General features: G+C 49.9%; 1 protein-coding gene across 2 annotated transcripts in view; it reads left to right on the top strand.

Annotated features, from left to right (window-relative positions):
- TMCO4 (transmembrane and coiled-coil domains 4) overlaps positions 1-19,509 on the top strand; it is a 47,630-nt gene extending 28,121 nt beyond the window's left edge. For both annotated transcript variants that reach the window (XM_083750222.1, XM_083750223.1), the window contains exons 12-15: positions 12,016-12,133; positions 13,229-13,346; positions 16,967-18,929; positions 19,469-19,509. In XM_083750222.1, coding sequence (XP_083606348.1) covers positions 12,016-12,133; positions 13,229-13,346; positions 16,967-17,395 — 665 coding nt within the window. In that variant the 3' untranslated portion in view covers positions 17,396-18,929; positions 19,469-19,509. The remainder of the gene's footprint in view (positions 1-12,015; positions 12,134-13,228; positions 13,347-16,966; positions 18,930-19,468) is intronic.
- Positions 19,510-19,776: the final 267 nt, after the last annotated feature.

The raw sequence follows: 19,776 nt of genomic DNA on the forward strand, positions 1-19,776 counted from the left end.
GCAGAGAGAACTTTCACTTTTGAACTTGCCTTTGGAATGCGGTTTGAAGCAGCTGCAGATAAGCAAAGCAGTTAAGCAGAAAGGCACAGGTTCACAAAGCAGAGGCTGTTTTTGAATTTGCTTTTGGATTGAAGCAGCTGTAAACAGACACAGCTTGTATGAAGCAGCCTGATTTAAAGCAGCAAAGATGACGCAGAAGGCTAATGCCAAAGTCATGATGGCTAGCTGCAGAAGGCTGGATGAGGCAAGTGGGGAATTTGATGCCAATCAGCCAGATGCTCAACTCACAGTAGCCAGTGATACTGCCATGATTCAGAATGAAGCAGATCGCCAGGGTGATAGCTGCATGGGCAAGGGGGAGACTTCACAGTCGTCATCCCATAGTGCAGTGGAACCACCAGATGGCGCCAAAGCTTTGAAGGCAGTGAAATGCTACTCGTGTGGACGTCTAGGCCATATGAAGAGGGAATGCAGAAATCCCAGGGCCAAGACAGAGCAGCGCAGCGAAAGCTCATCGCGTGGAAAAGGCCGAGGCAAAGGCAAAGGTCCGGTGTCCAGGACAACGCAGCACAAGGCAATGGTCTCACGCTTCACTCCAAAGGTTGCAGAGGTCCAGAAGACGTCTAGATCTTTCTTCGTTGTTGATTCAGCTGCAACGCATCACATGTGCAATGATAAGCGACTGTTCGTGTCTTTTACACCGCAGGAAGGTGCGATTCACCAGGCGGATGACCACACAATCCCCAGTAAAGGCTACGGAACTGTTGTTCTTCACAGTTTGGACTTATCGATACAGGATGTGCTTTATGTGCCAGATGCCAAGCATAATCTGCTCAGCGTTGGACAGCTGAATGAGCGGAAAATTGACGTTTCCTTTAAGAACAAAAGGTGCATCATCACAAAGAAAAATGATTATGTATTGCATGCTGAATATGTTGATCGTTTGTATGTTTTGTATTTTGATGATGTTGTGCAGGATGACACTTGTTGCATTGCAGGTTCTAACAAAAGTTTGCATGCAGAATGTATTCATGATTTTCACAGGAAATTTGGTCATTTGCATTTTGAGGCAGTATCTAAAATGCCTGCCTTGGTTGAAGGTATGACTATTAAACCCTGCAGGTACCACATGAAGTGCAAGGCATGCGCAGCAAACAAGGTAAAAATGGCTGCGAAAGGTAAGGTGTCTAGTAGGCAAGCTACAGAACCATACCAGGTTGTTCATGCTGATTTGGTTGGACCACTAGCGCCCTCTTTGGGTGGAAACAGGTACTTCATGGTTCTCATTGATGCATTTTCCAGGTATATTTATGTGTACAATCTCAAGCAGAAATCAGAGGCTTTTCCTAGGTTCAAGGAATTCTGTGCTTGGTTGGAAAATGTGCATGGTAAGAAGGTAAAAATTCTTTTCAGTGATCGCGGGGGAGAATTCACTTCTCAGCAGTTTGAAGCTTTTCTGACTGAGAAAGGAATTCAACACGATTTGTCTAGTCCTCGCTCGCCATGGCAGAATGGGCTTGCGGAACGAGCAAATCAGACATTGCTTCAAGGGTTAAAAACCTTGCTGCATGATGCCAATCTTCCAGAGAGTTATTGGGCCGAATCTCTCTCGTGTTTTGTTTACAGTTATAATCGCAGGTTATCTTCAGCGATTGGTTGTACCCCCTATGAGAAGATGTTTGGCAAGAAGCCATACATCAAACACATGAAAATTTTTGGTTCTGACATGTGGGTTCACTCACCACAAAACTCCAAGTTAGACAAGCGTGGATTGCATGGTATCTTTCTAGGTTATCAGAAAGGGTCTTACAGAATAATGATGACTGACTCTAAGACAATTAAGCTCACAAGAAGTGTTGAGTACAATGCCAAGTGGGGGGAGAATGTGGGAATTTTCCAATGTTATCCTGATGACAGTGATGAAACTGAGGATAGTCAAAAGCAACCGCAACAACCCACACCCACTGATGAAGGTTCTGATTCTGAGTCTGAAACTGAATCGGGTGGTTCAGAGGATTTCAAGAGTGCGAAAGCCTCTATGCGACCCTCTGAAAGCTCTGATCAAGAATTGGAGGAACCATTGTTCACAATAGGTCACTTTTCTCCTAAGAAGGAAGAGGAGAGTGTTGAAGACTTAAGACTAATTCGCAGGTCACAGAGAGCAACAAAAGGCAGACCTCCAAAGAGATTTGCTGATGAGTTTGCTAAGATAGCAGTAACAGCTGTTAAAAGCTCCAAGAAGGTATTTGAACCTTCAAGTTTCCAAGAAATCCAGGATTTGGATTCAAAGGAAGCTGAGCCATGGTTAAATGCCATGAAGGCTGAGCTTGATTCCTTGGAAAGGAACAAAACATGGGACCTTGTTCCAGTAGTTCCAGGAATGAAACTGCTTGGAAGCAAATGGGTCTTCAAAGCGAAGACAGATCAAAATGGCAAGATAGTCAGACACAAAGCCAGATTGGTAGCCAGAGGTTTTGCACAGGTACCAGGTGAAGACTATCACGAGACCTACTCACCCACCGTGAGGTATGAGAGCATTAGGCTTATGCTCAAGCTAGCTGCAGAAGAGAATCTACACATTAGTCACCATGATGTGAATACAGCTTTTCTGTACGGATCTCTAGATGAATCACTTTATATGCTTCCACCTGATGGCGTACAGGTAAAACAGGGATTTGTTTGTGCTCTGAAGAAGTCCCTTTATGGTCTCAAACAAAGTGCACGGTGTTGGCACACAAAACTCACTGAAGTATTGTTTTCTCTAGGTTTTAAGCAAGGGAAAGCTGATCCATGTGTATTTGTCAAAGAGGAGGGGCAAAAGAAACTGTATTGTTTGTTTTATGTTGATGATCTTTTATTCTTTTGGAAGGATGTCACAATGTACAATAATGCCCTAGCTCAATTGAAAGAGCACTTTGACATGAAAGATCTTGGTGAGGTAAACAACTACCTATCTCTGGAAATAGAGAGAGATCAAGATGGTAACATTCTAGTACACCAGTCACGGAAAATTGCTGATGTGTTAAGCAAACTAAACCTGATGGATGCTAACCCTGTGGACACACCGATGACAACAGGTTATCAGGTAGATGACACTGAAGAAGCATTTTCTGACACTACACTGTACAGAAGTGTGCTAGGCAAGCTAAACTTCATTGCCAGATGTTCAAGACCTGACATTGCTGTTAGCTGTAATTTGCTAAGCAGACAAGTCAACAATCCTACTGTTAAGGATTGGAAAGCTCTGAAACGCGTAGCGCGGTATTTGAAAGGCACTATGCATTACAGTCTGAGATTTAACAATCAGAAGTCTGGTGGTCTTGAGATATTTGCAGATGCAAGTTTTGGAAGTGACACTACAGACAGGAAAAGTACGTCTGGAGTTTGCTATAAGTACAATCAGGGTCTATTTGATTGGTCATGCAAGAAGCAAACAACAGTTAGCTTAAGTACTTGTGAAGCTGAACTGAATGCACTGTCTTATTCACTTAAGGATTGTGAATGGTTGTTACAATTGTGCAAAGACATGAAAATTCCTGTCAAATGTCCAATCCAGGTTTACCAGGACAACAACGCATGTTTGGCTTTGCTGAATTCTGAAGGTTGTAAGCAAAGCACGAAGCACTTGCAATTGAAGTTGCAACATGCTAGGGAACGTATTCAAAAGGGACTCGTAACGGTGTCCTATATGCCAGGTAATGAAATTCCTGCTGATGTATTGTCCAAGATTGTATCAAGGGATCAACACTGTACCTATGTGCAGAAGTTGGGTTTGTACTGATATTGTACGAACACGCTGCCCAGTGATGTTCACAGAAAGGGGGAGGATGTTGGTTTCTGCTTCCTTCACTGAGCAGCGAAGTGCTTGTCACAAGACAATGTTTACATTCCACAGTAAAATGCTGTTGGGTTTTCTCACGGGAAGGGAGACTGGATGTGACGTACACTGGTTTCCTGTTTTTCACTGTTCTTTGCAGTTCAGTGGTGATTCTCTCCGTGCTTTAGAGGAGAGAGGATGCTTTTCTCTGCTCCGGCAGAGGCAAGATGTTTTCCTGTAACTTACCAGTTTTGAAGTGTAAATAAAGTAATATAGAGCATGTTGGCACGTACTTTTCATCATTCCGCTGTGCACTGGACACTGCTTATCTCCAACAGTAAGACAGCTGAGACACTGTTTGTTCTTCATCAGCAGGGTAGCGGTCCGTGGTCGGGGTGTGTGTGTCTCAAAGACCCCTTGTGGCATGGTCTCTGCTTCCAGCATCCCAGGGCCGACCAATGAGCATGAAAGGGGAGCTTTTGAGCCACTGAAAAGGAGTCTTCTCACCCTTTGTGCCAACAGGGGCAAATCGGAATAAAAGGAGGCAGCTCCAAAACTAGCCATTTAGGCCAAACTTGGGTTTCCAGCCGTTTTTGCACTACAATTCCCATCTTCCTTGACCACTGGCCCTGCTAGCTAGGGATGATGGGAGCTGTAGCCCCAACAACAGCCAGAGACCCAATTGTCCCCCTGAAGGACCAGGTGTGCAGCCTGGGAGTCATTTTGGATTCACAGCTGTCCATGGAGGCACAGGTTAATTCTGTGTCCATGGCAGCTGTGTACCAGCTCCACCTGGTACGCAGGCTGAGACCCTACCTGCCTGCAGACTGCCTTGCCAGAGTGGTGCATGCTCTAGTTATCTCCCGCTTGGACTACTGCAATGCGCTCTGCGTGGGGCTACCTTTGAAGGTGACCCGGAAACTGCAATTAATCCAGAATGCAGCAACTAGACTGGTGACTGGGAGTGGCTGCCGGGACCACATAACACTGGTCCTGAGAGATCTGCATTGGCTTCCAGTACGTTGCCAAGCACAATTCAACGTGTTGGTGCTGACCTTTAAAGCCCTAAACGGCCTCAGTCCTGTATACCTGAAGGAGTGTCTCCACCCCCATCATTCTGCCCGGACACTGAGATCCAGCGCCGAAGGCCTTCTGGCGGTTCCCTCATTGCGAGGTTACAAGGAACCAGACAGAGGGCCTTCTCAGTAGTGGCGCCCGCCCTGTGGAACGCCCTCTCTTCAGATATGAAGGAAATAAGCAGCTATCCTATTTTTAAGAGCCATCTGAAGGCAGCGCTGTTTAGGGAAGTTTTTAACATTTAATGCTGTATTGTTTTTAACACTTGATTGGAAGCCGCCCAGAGTGGCTGGGGAAACTCAACCAGATGGGCGGGGAATAAATAAAAAATTATTATATTATTATTATAATTTTGAGAACATCAGGCCCACTGAAAGCACAAGGAGCTTCCTGCATTGCAGTGGGTTGGACCAGATCACCTTGGAAGATCCCTTCCAACTCTGTTTCGAGAGAATGGGGTGCAAGTTCTGCTAGGTACAAGAAGAACTCCGGGGAAAACACAGCTTGGCTCACTCCAGAAGAATTTACACGCGCAGAAAATAGATCCAGGTGAAAGGTGACGTGCGGAGATCTCGGGTTGCAATGCACCCTAATTATTATTATTGCGTAATTATAAGATGGGACGCGGGTGGCTCTGTGGGTTAAACCACAGAGCCTAGGGCTTGCCAATCAGAAGGTCAGTGGTTCGAATCCCCGCAACGGGGTGAGCTCTCGTTGCTCGGTCCCTGCTCCTGCCAACCTAGCAGTTCGAAAGCACCTCCGGGTGCAAGTAGATAAATAGGGACCGCTTACCAGCGGGAAGGTAAACAGCGTTTCCGTGCACTGCTCTGGTTCACCAGAAGCGGCTTAGTCATGCTGGCTGCATGACCCGGAAGCTGTACGCCGGCTCTCTCGGCCAATAAAGTGAGATGAGCGCCTCAGCCCCAGGTCCGTCACGACTGGACCTAATGGTCAGGGGTCCCTTTACCTTATAACTATAAGATTATCATATAATCTTAGAAGAGGGCCTGGCTTACCATAAAGGGACCCTGTACATCTGAATTGGCCAGGGTGAATTCAGGACCCGCTGAAAGGTGTATGTAGCTTACAGATGCACTCCTGAAAGAGCCTGGTTTTGCTGCAGGACTGGGCAGGTGGCAAACCCTGTCAAAGGCGAAGGGCACCTGCTTGCTTATAGAAGGTCCTATGCTCAATCCCTAGCATCATCTCCAGTTGGGCTGGGAATGCGCCATTGCTGCCAGTCAGTGCAGGCACTATTGAGCTATCCAGACCCAAGAGTAAGGTTCAGTATAAGGCAGCTTCTGGTTCTGATATGCAACAAGAGGGAGTTGCAAAAGGCAGGGGCCACACCCTAAAGGCTTAGGTAAAGGTAAAGGGACCCCTGACCATTAGGTCCAGTCATGACCGACTCTGGGGTTGCGGCGCTCATCTCGCTTTATTGGCCAAGGGAGCCGGCGTACAGCTTCCGGGTCATGTGGCCAGCATGACTAAGCCACTTCTGGCGAACCAGAGCAGCGCACGGAAACACCGTTTACCTTCCTGCCGGAGCGGTACCTATTTATCTACTTGCACTTTGACGTGCTTTCGAACTGCTAGGTTGGCAGGAGCAGGGACCAAGCAACGGGAGCTCACCCCGTCACGGGGATTCGAACCGCCGACCTTCCGATCAGCAAGTCCTAGGTTCTGTGGTTTAACCCACAGCGCCACCCGCATCCCTAAAGGCCTATACATCATAAAGAAAGCATCTGTAGGAGGCCCTGTCCTGCCCAATGCACTTTATTAGGCAGGTACATAACAGACCAGGCAACGTTTTACACAAAGCTGGCGCCGTCCTCCTCGAAGCGCCGCGGCGTTAGGCTTCCTGGGATCGCCTCCAAGCCTCCCACAGAGGCTCTTTCGTCATGACAGCATCCGTTACTAAAAGTCCGCCCAAGCCGTCTCCACATCCTTGCACGCCATCCTGTTTTCTTCCTCCTTTTCCTTAAAAGTCGCCGTTCTCGGCTGCCGTTGCCCACCCCCACGCCCGACAGTTCTTCTGTTTAACTCAGAAAACAATCTGCCAACTGCTAACACGAGCCACGACCTCCTGTATTAATAGCTCCACACGGCGGCAACGAGGAATCGAACGGTCACAATCGCTTGCTGGCGCGCCTGTGTGTCTCCCCTCCCCCCCGGTCTTCCTTGCTGCAGACGTTTATGCTGGGGCGATTCGTACCAATTAATATAACGAGATGCATCCCCACTGAAAAGGGAGGGACCCCGTTGAAATTGCTGTGTGGTCATACGCAGCGCTCCTTGCCTTTGCTTCTTCCTGCCACCCCCGGCCTCATCTCTCAGCCTCAAGGACATATCAGGATCAGGCCAATGTCCCCATTAGCCCATCCTGTTCTCACAGTGGCCGGCTAGATGCCAATGGGGAAATCTGCAAGCAGCGCTCGAGCAGTAGAGCTCTCTCTCCCCTCCTTGTAGCAAATTCACTTTAGAACTCTCTGAAAGAGGAAACAAACTTGTTTTCTCTTGCTCTGGAGGGGAGGACCGGAACCAAGTCAGCTTCAAGTCACAAGAAAGGAAATTCCGACTAAACATCAGTGTGATGGTTATATGGAGTTGCTCGTGCGTAAGTTGCCACCACTCCTGGCTAGGTGGCCTGGTTAAACCTTTCCTGGCTGGACAGCCCTTCACTTCGTGGCTGTTCAGTCGCTAGCAGAATCCGTCAGTGGGCGTTTCTTGAACCTCTTCCAGCAAAGAAGCTCTTTGACGCCAAGTCGCCGCCTACTTTCCCTGCGCGGAAGTCTTCTGCGCAGGGTGGGTTTGGGCAGCGGAGGACCTGTGCTCTCCTCGCTGGTCTCCTGCGAAGAGTCCTGGAGCCTCCTCTCTGCTTCCCCCATCTGCCCCCCTCTATCCCTGGTGTAGCGCTGATTATCTTCCCCAGCCGGAGACCTGCCTCTCTCCTTGCTTGGCCCCTCTCCAGCATCGCTGTGGAGCCTCGCCTCCTCCGCTAGTTGCGATGGCATTTCCCAGACAATCAGGAAGAACTTTCTGACAGTAAGAACTGTTTTGACAGTGGAACAGACTCCCACAAGAGGTGGTGGACTCTCCTTCATGGGAGGTTTTTAAGCAGAAGCTGGATGGCCATTTGTCTTGGATGCTTTAGCTGAGATTCCTGCGTTTGGAGGGGGTTGGACTAGATGACCCTTGGTGGTCCCTCCCAACTCTACACTTCTATGATTCTGTGCCTCTTGGCACCAGGAAGGTGTCTTGACTGCACTCTTTTCCAGCACCTGCTAACGACATTCTCTCAGGACTCAGTGTTGGCCACCAAGATAGATGGCTTTAGAAAAGGATTGGACGAATTAATGGAAGAGAGGGCTATCAATGGCAAATAGCCATGATGACTCTGCTCTGCCTTTGTTATAATAATAATAATTAGTATTATTTATTATTTATACCCCACCCATCTGGCTGGGTTTCCCCAGCCACTCTGGGCGGCTTCCAACAAAGACCAAAAATACACGAAAATTTCATACATTAAAAACTTCCCTGAACAGGGCTGCCTTCAGATGTCTTCTGAATGTCAGCTAGTTGTTTTTCTCTTTGACATCTGATGGGAGCGCGTTCCACAGGTCGGGCGCCACCACCGAGAAGGCCCTCTGCCTGGTTCCCTGTAGCTTTGCTTCTCGCAATGAGGGAACCGCCAGAAGGCCTTCAGCATTGCTTCCGAATGCCACAGGAGGGGAGAGGGCTCTTGTACTCGGATCCTGTTTCGGGTTTCCCTTTGAGGCACCTGGTCGGCTGCTGCAAGAACAGGACGGGCAGTTAGTGTGATCCAACAGGCTCTCCTTACGTTTTTAAGTTCTTAAAAAGCCTTGGGTGCAGACAGGCTAGACCCAAACCACCAAGAGCTTTAATGAGGAAAAAGAGCGATTGCATTCAGCCCAACAGCAAACCCAAGAACCAGTGCATTTGCCAAGGCACCACTGTGACGAGTTCCTTGGTTGTGAGCTAGCTGCAATTTCCCCAAGCCGTCTCCAAAGGAAAGGCAGCCCCACAAGCACTGTGCCACAGTAGTCTAGCCCAGTGACACGTCCGTGCTCTTTTCGACCATGCAGGCTTAAGACTGGGTGGCTGTGCAGGGGCCGAAAGATGGGGAGATGGGGGGGAGGGAGGAGGAGGAGGTTGCCAGGCAACTCCGGCGACTGTTGATTTCCTGTTGCTCCTTCAGCATCCAGTGTGCTAGGCAGTGGCTGTGTGTTGTGGGTGGGTGGGTGGGTGAGGTTCCATGCAGAATGCACCCCATTCAGCCTGGAGCTTTCCTCCCCCCAGCCCCAACCCCACTACCACCCACTGTCCAGTCTTAAACAGGGGCTGGTTTTAAGGTCAGAAGCCCCGAGCTGCAAATAGCGATGATCACATTACCTGAATGTGATGCTCACTCAGAATCCGTCGTCCCCTCATCTGAACTTCTTCTGCAAAAGAACCCTGCTGCTGTTCAAATTAAGATGAGTCAAATCAGGTTTATGAATTCCTTTTGGGCAGCAGAAATTGCTTCCCCCCCCCCCACCGCCAACTCTTTTTCTCTCTGGCGTGCACTTAGAATAAGTCTCCTAATCTCCCCAAATTGGATCATTCAGAATGACAAATTGGAAGTGTCTTATCTTTTTTGTTTCCTCTTTACTCTCCCCCTCCCCTTCCGCCCTCCCACAAAAAAAAAAGACCCTTCTAGGGAAAAAATCCAAGAATCAGAACACAGATTGTAAATTGAGTTGCTCCTCAGAGCTGCCTGCAGCCGCTTTGATATTTATTTGCAATCTTTTTTTTTTATAAAAAAAAATTGTCTTCCCTGTTGCTTGAGTACTGGTTGTACTCTGGGTGTTGGGGAAAAAATAAGTAAATCTCAAAGGTTCTAAGTCCTACTGGGAGAAAGCACATTGAAGGAAATGGACCTAACTTAGTCATGTCCATTGGTTTTGATGGGTCTCCTCTGAGTAGGACAAGCATTGGGTACAAGCATGTATTATAGAGTTGGAAGGGGGCCTCCAACGGTCATCTAGTCCAACCTCCTTCTGTGCATGGAGGGACGGACAATTAAAGTTGCTTAGCCCATTGAATTCAGTGGCCCCTGCTCCTGAGGAGACACTCAGGCGCTCGCACTTGGGAATGTAAGAAGCTGCCTTATTCTGAATTGTACCACTATTTATTGCAATGCCCGCTATATATAGAACCAAGAGACCGATTTTTAAAACCCCTGCTCACGAATGGAACACACTCGAACAGGGCGGAAAGGGTGAAATGGCTGCTGAGTGATACCGATGACTTAGTCACTTATAAAGCAGCACTATATGCGTTGGCAGCTAAGAAGATCAGGAGAAAAGAACTAGATAAAATAGCGGTCAATTGCAAAGGCGATTTGGACATTCAAGCTGGCACTTTCTACCTGAGAACCCCTTGCTATTATATCGTATGCAACAAATAATTTTTAGGAGATGTGATGTGGTTTATTCTATCTGCAGTGCCTGATGTTTTTATGGTTATTGTTGCTTTTCTTTTTGTTCCCATTGTGAATGATGCCATGGCCTTTGGCTAGTGCAATAAAATTTATGATGATGATGAATCAGGCCTTTGGCCTATCTAGCTCAGTATTGTCTGCACTGACTGGCAGCGGCTCTCCCTCGTTTCAGGCAGGGGATCTTTCCCAGCCCTACCTGGAGATGCCAGGGATTTGAACCTGGAGCCTCCTGCATGCAAAGCGGGTGCTGTGCCCACTGAGCGGAGGTCCTTCTTCAAAAGGGAGAAAAGAATCTAGTCCTCATGGTTCTGAATGAAGGCCAAACCTCAAATAGAAGCATAGGAAACTGCCTTATATTAAGCCAGGCCGTGGGTCCACCCAGCTCAGTATTGTCAACACAGGCTGGCAGCAACGGCTCCCTGGGGTTTCAGGTAGGGGTTCGTTCCCAGCCTTGAACTGTAGTATGTTGAGAATTGTTAGGGCACCGCTATTCCCCTCCCAGGGACGCGGGTGGCTCTGTGGGTTAAACCACAGAGCCTAGGACTTGCCAATCAGAAGGTCGGCGGTTCGAATCCCCGCAACGGGGTGAGCTCCCATTGCTCAGTCCCTGCTCCTGCCAACCTAGCAGTTTGAAAGCACGTCAAAGTGCAGGTAGATAAATGGGTACCGCTCCGGCGGGAAGGTAAACAGCGTTTCCGTGTGCTGCTCTGGTTCGCCAGAAGCGGCTCAGTCATGCTGGCCACAGCTGTACGCTGGCTCCCTCGGTCAATAAAGCGAGATGAGCGCCGCAACCCCAGAGTCAGCCATGACTGGACCTAATGGTCAGGGGCCCCTTTACCTTTATTCCCCTCCCAGAGCTACAATTCCCAGAGTGGCTAACTGTCCATCCCTCTTCCCAGGGAACTTTGGGAACTGTAGCTCTGGGATGGGAATGTAAAGGGAGGCGGTCTCCTACCAACTCTCAGCACCCATAACCAACTACAGCTCCCAGGATTCTTTGGGAGAAGCCATGGTTGTTGAAAGCAGCACAATAGAGCTTGAAATATAAGGTGTAAATGTGCCCTTCATCGGAGACAACCTTCAGTGTTCATCTTCCTTGTGCGTTTCTTGCATTTATATCCCACCCTCTTCCTCCAAGGAGCTCCAAATGGCGCCCATGGTTCTCCCCCTCCTCATTTAATCCCCACAATGACCCTGTGAGGTAGGTTGGGATGGGAAGCAGTGACTGGCCTAACATCACCCAGTGAGAGCTTCACAGGCTAGTGGGCGTTCGAACCCTGGTTTCTCCCAGGTCCTAGTCCGACACACTAACCAACAGGCCACACTGGCTTTTGCTAGAATCTGGATAAGACTAGGCATGCATTGAATCTGGATCCCTCTTCGAGACTGCATCCATATGCATGCTTACGTGGCAGTGAGTCCCTGTGAATTAAGTGCAACTTTCTTCTGAGTAAACACACACACGCTGTTGCGTTTCGTGGCATCAGATTCCCCAAGATGCGTTTTGAAAGCGTCAACCAGCCATTCCCAAGCCACCGCCATGGCTCTAGAGCATCATCCTCCAAGGCTGTCTCACTGATGCTTTGTGGGGTGTGTGGGCTCCCTCTCTTCTCAGACTGCAGAGGCATCGTCGAAGACGTGGTCCTCCTAGGGGCACCAGTGGAAGGGGAAGCCAAATACTGGAAGCAAATTGCCAAGGTCGTTTCGGGAAGGATCATCAACGGCTACTGCAGGTCTGTAGGCCCTAAAAATAGGGTGGCCGGGCTGGTTTTCTGTAAGCATTTGGAAAATTTAGCGTGTGGTTTGGATGGTCTCTTGAAAAAGATTGCTGGGTCTGATGTCTTTGCCTTGATATTCTTCCTGGAAGGCGAGGTTTGTTTGTGTGTGTGTGTGAAGGAAGGAAGGAAGGAAGGAAGGAAGGAAGGAAGGAAGGAAGGAGAGTTAGGCACTGAAGAGGGGCCAGTCCTGCATTAAATGAAGCCAGAGTTGTCATGGTGGGAGTTAGGGGCAGTAAAGGCAAGTGACGGCAAGTTCAGGGGTGTGATACCTGGCAACCTCTAGCTGTTGCTGGACCCAAGCTTCTATTAGCTATTCAAATGGCATGGCTAATGGCCAAGGAGAGATGGATGTTGTTAATCAGCAACATCTGCAGCTCCCCAGGTTTCCCATCCCTGAATTAGACCATCACTTGCAGAGCTGGCCCACCAGGCTTTTCTCAACTATCTAGCCAGCTTGGCAAACGGCCAAGGAGGGATGGGAGTTGTGGTCCAGCATCATTCAAAGAAGGTAGAGTTGTGATGGCGGGAGCTAGAGGCAGCTCACTGGAAGGACAGATCCTGAAGCTGAGGCTCCAAGACTTTGGCCACCTCATGAGAAGAGAAGACTCCCTGGAAAAGACCCTGATGTTGGGAAAGATGGAGGGCACAAGGAGAAGGGGACGACAGAGGACGACGAGATGGTTGGACAGTGTTCTCGAAGCTACCAGCATGAGTTTGACCAACCTGCGGGAGGCAGTGGAAGACAGGAGGGCCTGGTGTGCTCTGGTCCATGGGGTCACGAAGAGTCAGACACGAGTAAATGACTAAACAAAGGTGCAGTGAACGCAAGTGATGGTCTAGTTCAGGGATGGGGAACCTGTGGCGCTCTAGGTGCAGCTGGACTTCCATCTGCCCCAGCCAACATGGGCAATGTTCCTGGATGATGGGGCTGCAGCACCTGGAGAGTCATGGGAACCCGATCCCTGGGTTTGGTGGCCCATCTGGTTATATGCTTCAGTCAGTTGAATGATATGGCTGTTCAGTAGTATTGGTTCCTTTTTCTCCTCCCAGGGGAGACTGGCTGCTGAGATATGTCTACCGGACATCCTCTGTTCAACTCAACGTCGCTGGACTTCAGCCGGTTAACCTGGACGACAGGAGAATGGTGAACGTGGATCTCTCATCGATCGTAAGTAGCGCTTTCCAGACCTGCAGGCAGTAAACGTCAGTAACGGCTGCTGAATTCTCCCAAGCCAGAGGGCTGTGTTTTGAGACCTTTCTGGTTCCTGGACCCAGCTAGTGTTAAAATATAAGCAAGGATTCAGTTCCTGGACTAGCCAGTAAAGTAACAAAGGAAGTGGCTCTGTGCCAGATGCCAAATGGGAGCCCCGTGTTCCCTCAGCTCATCGCTAGGTAGAAAGACAAAGGCCAGAAGTTGAGAGTTGAGTTGAGTTGAGTTGCGTGAGCTGGGAGCTGGAAGTTGGCAGGTTGCAGGCTGGGCAGCTCAGAGCCATGCCTGATTTCTGTTGGAATCTGAGGCTGCAACTATGGGGGAAGCAAGGCCTGCTTGGGGTGTTAATGCTGCGAACCCCTCCATTGTAGGCTCAGGTTCTGTATATGTGTAAATAAAGCATGTATCCTAAACAGTCTCCACTGTGCCCTATTCCAAAGGAAATCGAACCCTAAGTAAGTGGTTGGAGCTGCTGGAATCTCGCACCTTTCAGAGATTGGGGTGGCATGCAACAATATTTTGACTGATCACTTGCTCTGCACCCTAAGCCCCCAGGGAGAGTCCCATCAATTTGAAATGCAGCTTTTAAAAACAGATCAAAACAAACAATTGCAGGAATAGGATGGGTTCTGAAAACATACTGTACCTCTGTGTCAGAGGCCAGGATAAAGAGGTGCATCTTGAGCATATGACAAAAACTGCATAGTGAAGCTGCCAGAGGCATCTCTGCGGACTCAGGGATTCAGCCCTCCTCTCCCTCAGCTGTCACTGGGGAGCAGCCGTTTCGTCCCACTGGCTCCGTGGGAAAGACAGAAAGCAGAAGGCTCTCTGCATCAGCTCTGCTGTGACAGACTGGCTCCTCCAACAGGCATCACCTCCCACTGAACTGTGCCAGCTGCTCATTAGAAGAACAACCAAATAAGAGTTGGTGGCCTGTTTGATTTCTCCTCCCTGTCCTATTTTATTTTTGTGTCGTGTCCTATAGTTTGTAAGCCTACTGGCTTGCACTTTCTGATTGTACATGAGCCACACTGGGAGCCAACTCAGCCAGAGAGCTGGGTGCAAATGCTCCAAATAAAATAAAATAAGCTCAGGGGTTGCCACAGAAAATGCTCTCTCCCCGGCCGTCACAGCTACCAGGTTCTGAGGAACGGCCAAGAGGGGCTAATCTGCTAATCTCAGTGTTTGAGAGGGTTGGGACTCTTACTAGCTGGGTACGAGCCAGGGAGAAAATTGATTTGGCAAACCTACTTCATTCACGCCTCCAGAAACGATCTGCAGATTGAAATGTAGCAGTGCTTTATTCCCCTCCATACATTTCGAGCACATTTAAATCACATGGCTTCCCTCCCCCACCCCCAAGAATCCTAGAAACCCTACTCTGTTCAAGGTGCTGGGAGGATGGATGGCAGCTAACAGATTGAGGTTGAACCCTGACAAGACAGAAGTACTGTTTTTGGGGGACTGGAGGCGGGCAGGTGTGGAAGACTCCCTGTTCCTGAATGGGGTAACTGTGCCCTTGAAGGACCAGGTGCGCAGCCTGGGAGTCGTTCTGGACTCACAGCTGTCCATGGAGGCGCAGGTCAATTCTGTGTCCAGGGCAGCTGTTTATCAGCTCCATCTGGTATGTAGGCTGAGACCCTACCTGCCCGCGGACTGTCTCGCCAGAGTGGTGCATGCTCTGGTTTTCTCTCGCTTGGACTACTGCAATGCACTCTACGTGGGGCTACCTTTGAAGGTGACCCGGAAACCACAATTAATCCAGAATGCGGCTGCTAGACTGGTGATAGACTGGGAGTGGCCGCCGAGACCGTATAACACTGGTCTTGAAAGACCTACACTGGCTCCTAGTACGTTTCCGAGCACAATTCAAAGTGTTGGTGCTGACCTTTAAAGCCCTAAATGGCCTCGGTCCAGTATCCCTGAAGGAGTGTCTCCACCTCCATCGTTCTCCCCGGACACTGAGTTCCAGCACCGAGGGCCTTCTGGAGGTTCCCTCGCTTCGAGAGGCCAAATTACAGGGAACCAGGCAGAGGGCCTTCTCGGTAGTGGTGCCTGCCCTGTGGAACGCCCTCCCACCAGTTGTCAAAGAGAAAAATAACTACCAAACTTTTAGAAGATATCTGAAGGCAGCCCTGTTTAGGGAAGCTTTTAATGTTTAATAGGTTATTGTATTTTAGTGTTTTGTTGGAAGCCGCCCAGAGTGGCTGGGGGGACCCAGCCAGATGGGCGGGGTATAAATAATAAATAATAAATTGTTGTTGTTGTTGTTGTTGCACCATGAAGGGTGGACTGTGGTCCCCAGGATTCTTTCAGGAAAAGTGATGTGCTTTCAGTGGATCTGTAGATGTGACCCACAACTGAATGTTTTGGACCGCTTCCCCGTGCAGAGATGCGGCAAAAGGGAGAGTCTGCCTGCCGTGACTCTGCATGATTAGCTGTTCTGGGCCTGCCTCCTTCCAGGCCTACATAATGCAGAAAGATAGAAAGAGAGGTCTTACAGCTGCCGCCACCCCAATACTACAAGAATAATGCTGCCCTCCTCTCACCCTTAGATTCTTCTCCTCTTTTATCCCTCTGCCTGATTTTTAATTTCTGTCACCTTAGCAACCAAACGGGGTTAAAGAGGAGAACAGGGCCGCCCTTCCTACCTTCCGCTTCTCAAAATCCCCACCAACATCTGGAGTCTCCTTCCATTAAGCCCTCAACAGCCCCTTTTAATTAAAAGTTCTAACCTCTCCAAAACCGGGAAGAGAGAAAGACCGGTTGAGCCATATGGCTGCAGATTGCCTCGTAAAAAAAAATGTGGATTAAAAATACGACAGCGGGCTGTTCGTGCCAAGTTCTAAGTGGCTTCAAATGTCAAAGTGTTCCTGACAAAACCTCAGCGGCGTAGGCAGATAGGTCCGTTGTCAGAGGCTATTAGACACCGTAGCTATATAGAGCCTCCATTTCCATGAGCAATAGACCTTCAAATAGTAGGCAGGGCTAACAATGGGCTTTCTCCTCCTGTGCACCTGACCCTCTGCACTAAAGCTTTGTTCCTAACTGGTGGCATTGTTTGGGGAAGGGGTGTGGTTCGGTGGCAGAGCACGTACTTCACATGCAGAAGGTCCCGGGTTCAAAATCTCCGCCAGCAGCATCTCCAGGTAGGGCTGGGCAAAGACTCCCTCCCTGAAACCCCCGAGAGCTGCTGCCAGTTAGTGCCGGCAGTACTGAACTAGATCACGAACAGGTCTGACTCAGGATAAAGCGGTTTCATATGTTTAAGCCAACCTCATGGAGACTAGAGACCTTGCTTCATTTTTAAGGAAGGGCCATAGCTCAGTGATGCAGCACCTGCTTGGTACGTGAAAGGTATCTGCATTGCAGGGGGTTGGGCTAGATGACCCCTGAGGGACCCTTCCAGCTCTAGGTTTCCCTGAATCCCCCTGGCATGTCTAGGTAGGGCTGGAAGTGTTTGCTTCCTGAAACCATTTCTGCTGGTAGTTGTGGGTTACACTCAGCTAGAGGAACCAATAGGTCAGACTCAGTCCTGGGCATCTTCCCGTGTCCCTAAACTCTGCGTTTCTTTCCAGGTGAGCGGCCATCTGGACTACATGAAGCAGATGGACACAATCCTGAAAGCCGTGGGTGTCAAAACGAAGCAGTGCCGCCTGGAAGAGGAGGGTAGCCTCGCCACTCTCTCCACTGAGCTTGAGGAGGACCGGGAGCCGGTACCATGTGACGCTCAGGAAGAGCAATGCATCGTGGGAGAGGAAGGGCCCGGCGGTGCCAATGAAGGCGACGTCAACGGTGATGACCACTGGGTGTGGGAGCCAGTTTCCAGCCACAGTTCTTGCCCAAATGACCTCCCGCCGCCAGCAGAGGCGGTTTCTGGACAGGGTGAAATCTCTAGTGCCGCAAGGGACCAGGACGCAGCTGGGCTAGAAGAGCCTTTTCCCACCAGCTCCTCACATTCCCAAGAACTTTCCAGCTCCGCAAGCGCCCCTCTGACTCTCAGATAACATAATGAGGCGCCGCAACGTGATGGTTAGTTTGCACTGAGTCTTCCCATCAGCCCTTTGCTGAAGTTTCCAAAGAACACCAAAGACTTGCCTTTGCAGGAGCAAGCCAAAGATCAATCTGCTAGGATTCTCTGTTCCGCAGCAGTCGTCCGCCCCTGAGAACACCAGCCGCAGAGCGTGATGGAAGTAATCCGTCCACGGTTGTTGTTTTCCATGGTGTCTGGTAACTGGGACAGGTGGGTGAGGAAGTGTCCTTCCCCCTGAGGATGGAAGCTTTCCACCTTTACTTGACAATGGCAAACAGCTCTCAATTTCTACTCGTCCTTCCAGGGCCCATCGCCGTGCCTTACAGTAACTCACATTCCATAACCACATTTGTATGAGGAAGCCTGTCCCTTTTGCCAATCCAGAACTCTCCTGAGGGCCGTTGCACAGTGACTGAGGAGCCTGACATTAAGAGCTGCTTGACAGTGAAACGGACTCCCTTCGGAGGTCACCTTAGCAGAGATTTTAAAGCAGAGTTTGGATGGCCATATCTCATGGATGCTTTAGTTGAGATTCCTGCATTGCAGGACGTTAGGGTCCCTTCCAGTTCTATTCCATGACATCCCCAGGTTACTGGTGGGATGTCCCCTGCCTAAAACCCCGGAGAGCCACTGCTGGTCAGTGTTGATAATACTGAACTAGATGGACGCAGTGATATAAGGCAGCTCCCTAGGTTCATAGACCATCCCCTTTATTCACAACGTTGAGGACTAGAACCTTGCACTGTTTTTAGAGGAAGAGCCGTAGCTCAGTGGCAAAGCGCCTGCAGAAAGTCCCAGGTTCAGTCTAGGACACTGGAGACGTAACAAGGCTCATAGGAAAGAAGAAAATAAATATACCTCTTTTATTTATAACTGCACAGGTTGAACTGCATGGGTTTATAACTGCACGGGTTGGGTGGGGAGAGGGACAAAAGTTGTGATTTCTTCACCCCACCCCACCCCGGACATCGGCTTGCACAAACCACATCCGTTTGTTTTTCCGTAAGTAAGTTCTGTGCAAGCCCTCTAAGGAAACTCCACGACGTATTCCCAATGTGACGTGCCCCGTTTCCCTGCTTGAGGCAAAATGGAAAGTCGCCCTGCCACCTCCATCAAAACATCCCTTACCTAGGTTGCGTGGCAGCGGCACGAAGCAGCAGAGGCGGCGATGGCGGGTTCCAGCGAGATCGTTCCATCTTGCTAGAAGTTGGCGGCATTTCTCTGCCATTTCAAGGTGTTGCCTTGGGGCTTCCACTGCCCAGAGCAGCTGTTTCACCCTGCCTTTTGCAGGGGCCGGCCCTGCGTATGCCGTCAGGCTTCACACAACCCTTCAAGCTGTTGGTATCCTTTCTCAGGAAGAATGAGCAACACGTCCCCCCCCCAGGGGCACGGTTTGAAGGCACAGAATTTAGCCAGCTTGCAGAGGAAGCTAAGCAGGTCTCGGTGAATGTGATGGCCTGGGAATCCGATTCAGAGGCTGAACCGGAGGAATCCCAGCCTGCACAGTAGTCCCCGCCTCCAGGGCCGGCTGAACTGTGGCAGGGCCTTGGATCTGAAGCACCTGCACCTGTGCCGGATCCTCAGGAGCAGGCACCAAGTGATTCCACTCTAGCTCCAGAGGTGATTAATGACACAGTACCTACAGGTGCGCCTCTCCCGGCCCTGCCAGAGGAAGGTGAGTCTCCCCTTGGGCCCAGTAACCCTTCAGCCTCTCCTGAGCTGCAGAGGCTCAGGGCAGAGAGGCGGAGGGAACTGGTTTCTCCCAGGAGGAGTGCTCGCCTTAAGGCCAGGAGAGGCGGGTCTCCTGGGGGCCGGGACTGCCCCTGGCCCTAGAGAAGATAAAGGCCAGTCAGCCCGGTCCCAGGTTGTGGGAGCAACGTCATTGAGTACCTGCTCCTGCCCGGACTCAGACCTGACCTTCCAGTGTTCCTGTCCCCGCCCGGCTTCCTGCTTCGGACCTCGCCCCGCTCCTTCTGAACTGTTTCCAGGCTAGTGACCCAGGACCGGTCTTTGACTACGCCAACGGTAACCTTCCCCCCGGGACCAGCACAGTGAAGGTGTCACTATAATAAATAACAATTTTAAACACTGGCTCTGAATAAGACGAATTAACGTATTGAATCATTTTATACTCTTGGAAGGAAAGGCTGCATTGGAATGAACCTGAGATTATATCCCCATGCGTCACGGGGTCTTGCACCCTAGCTAGAGTGTCAATAAAAAGCCAGTTCTCCCCGGACCCGTAAACAAAAGATCCAGCCAGGCCATTAGGCCTTGTTTCATTTCACAAGAAAGCTGTCATCCAAACAGTCCTCTCGCTGTTTTTAAATCCTCTTTACTGGGCGTTGTTGAAAG

Source organism: Podarcis gaigeae, assembly GCF_964106915.1.
Source record: "Podarcis gaigeae genome assembly, chromosome: 8".
NCBI classification, from domain to species: Eukaryota; Metazoa; Chordata; class Lepidosauria; order Squamata; family Lacertidae; genus Podarcis; species Podarcis gaigeae.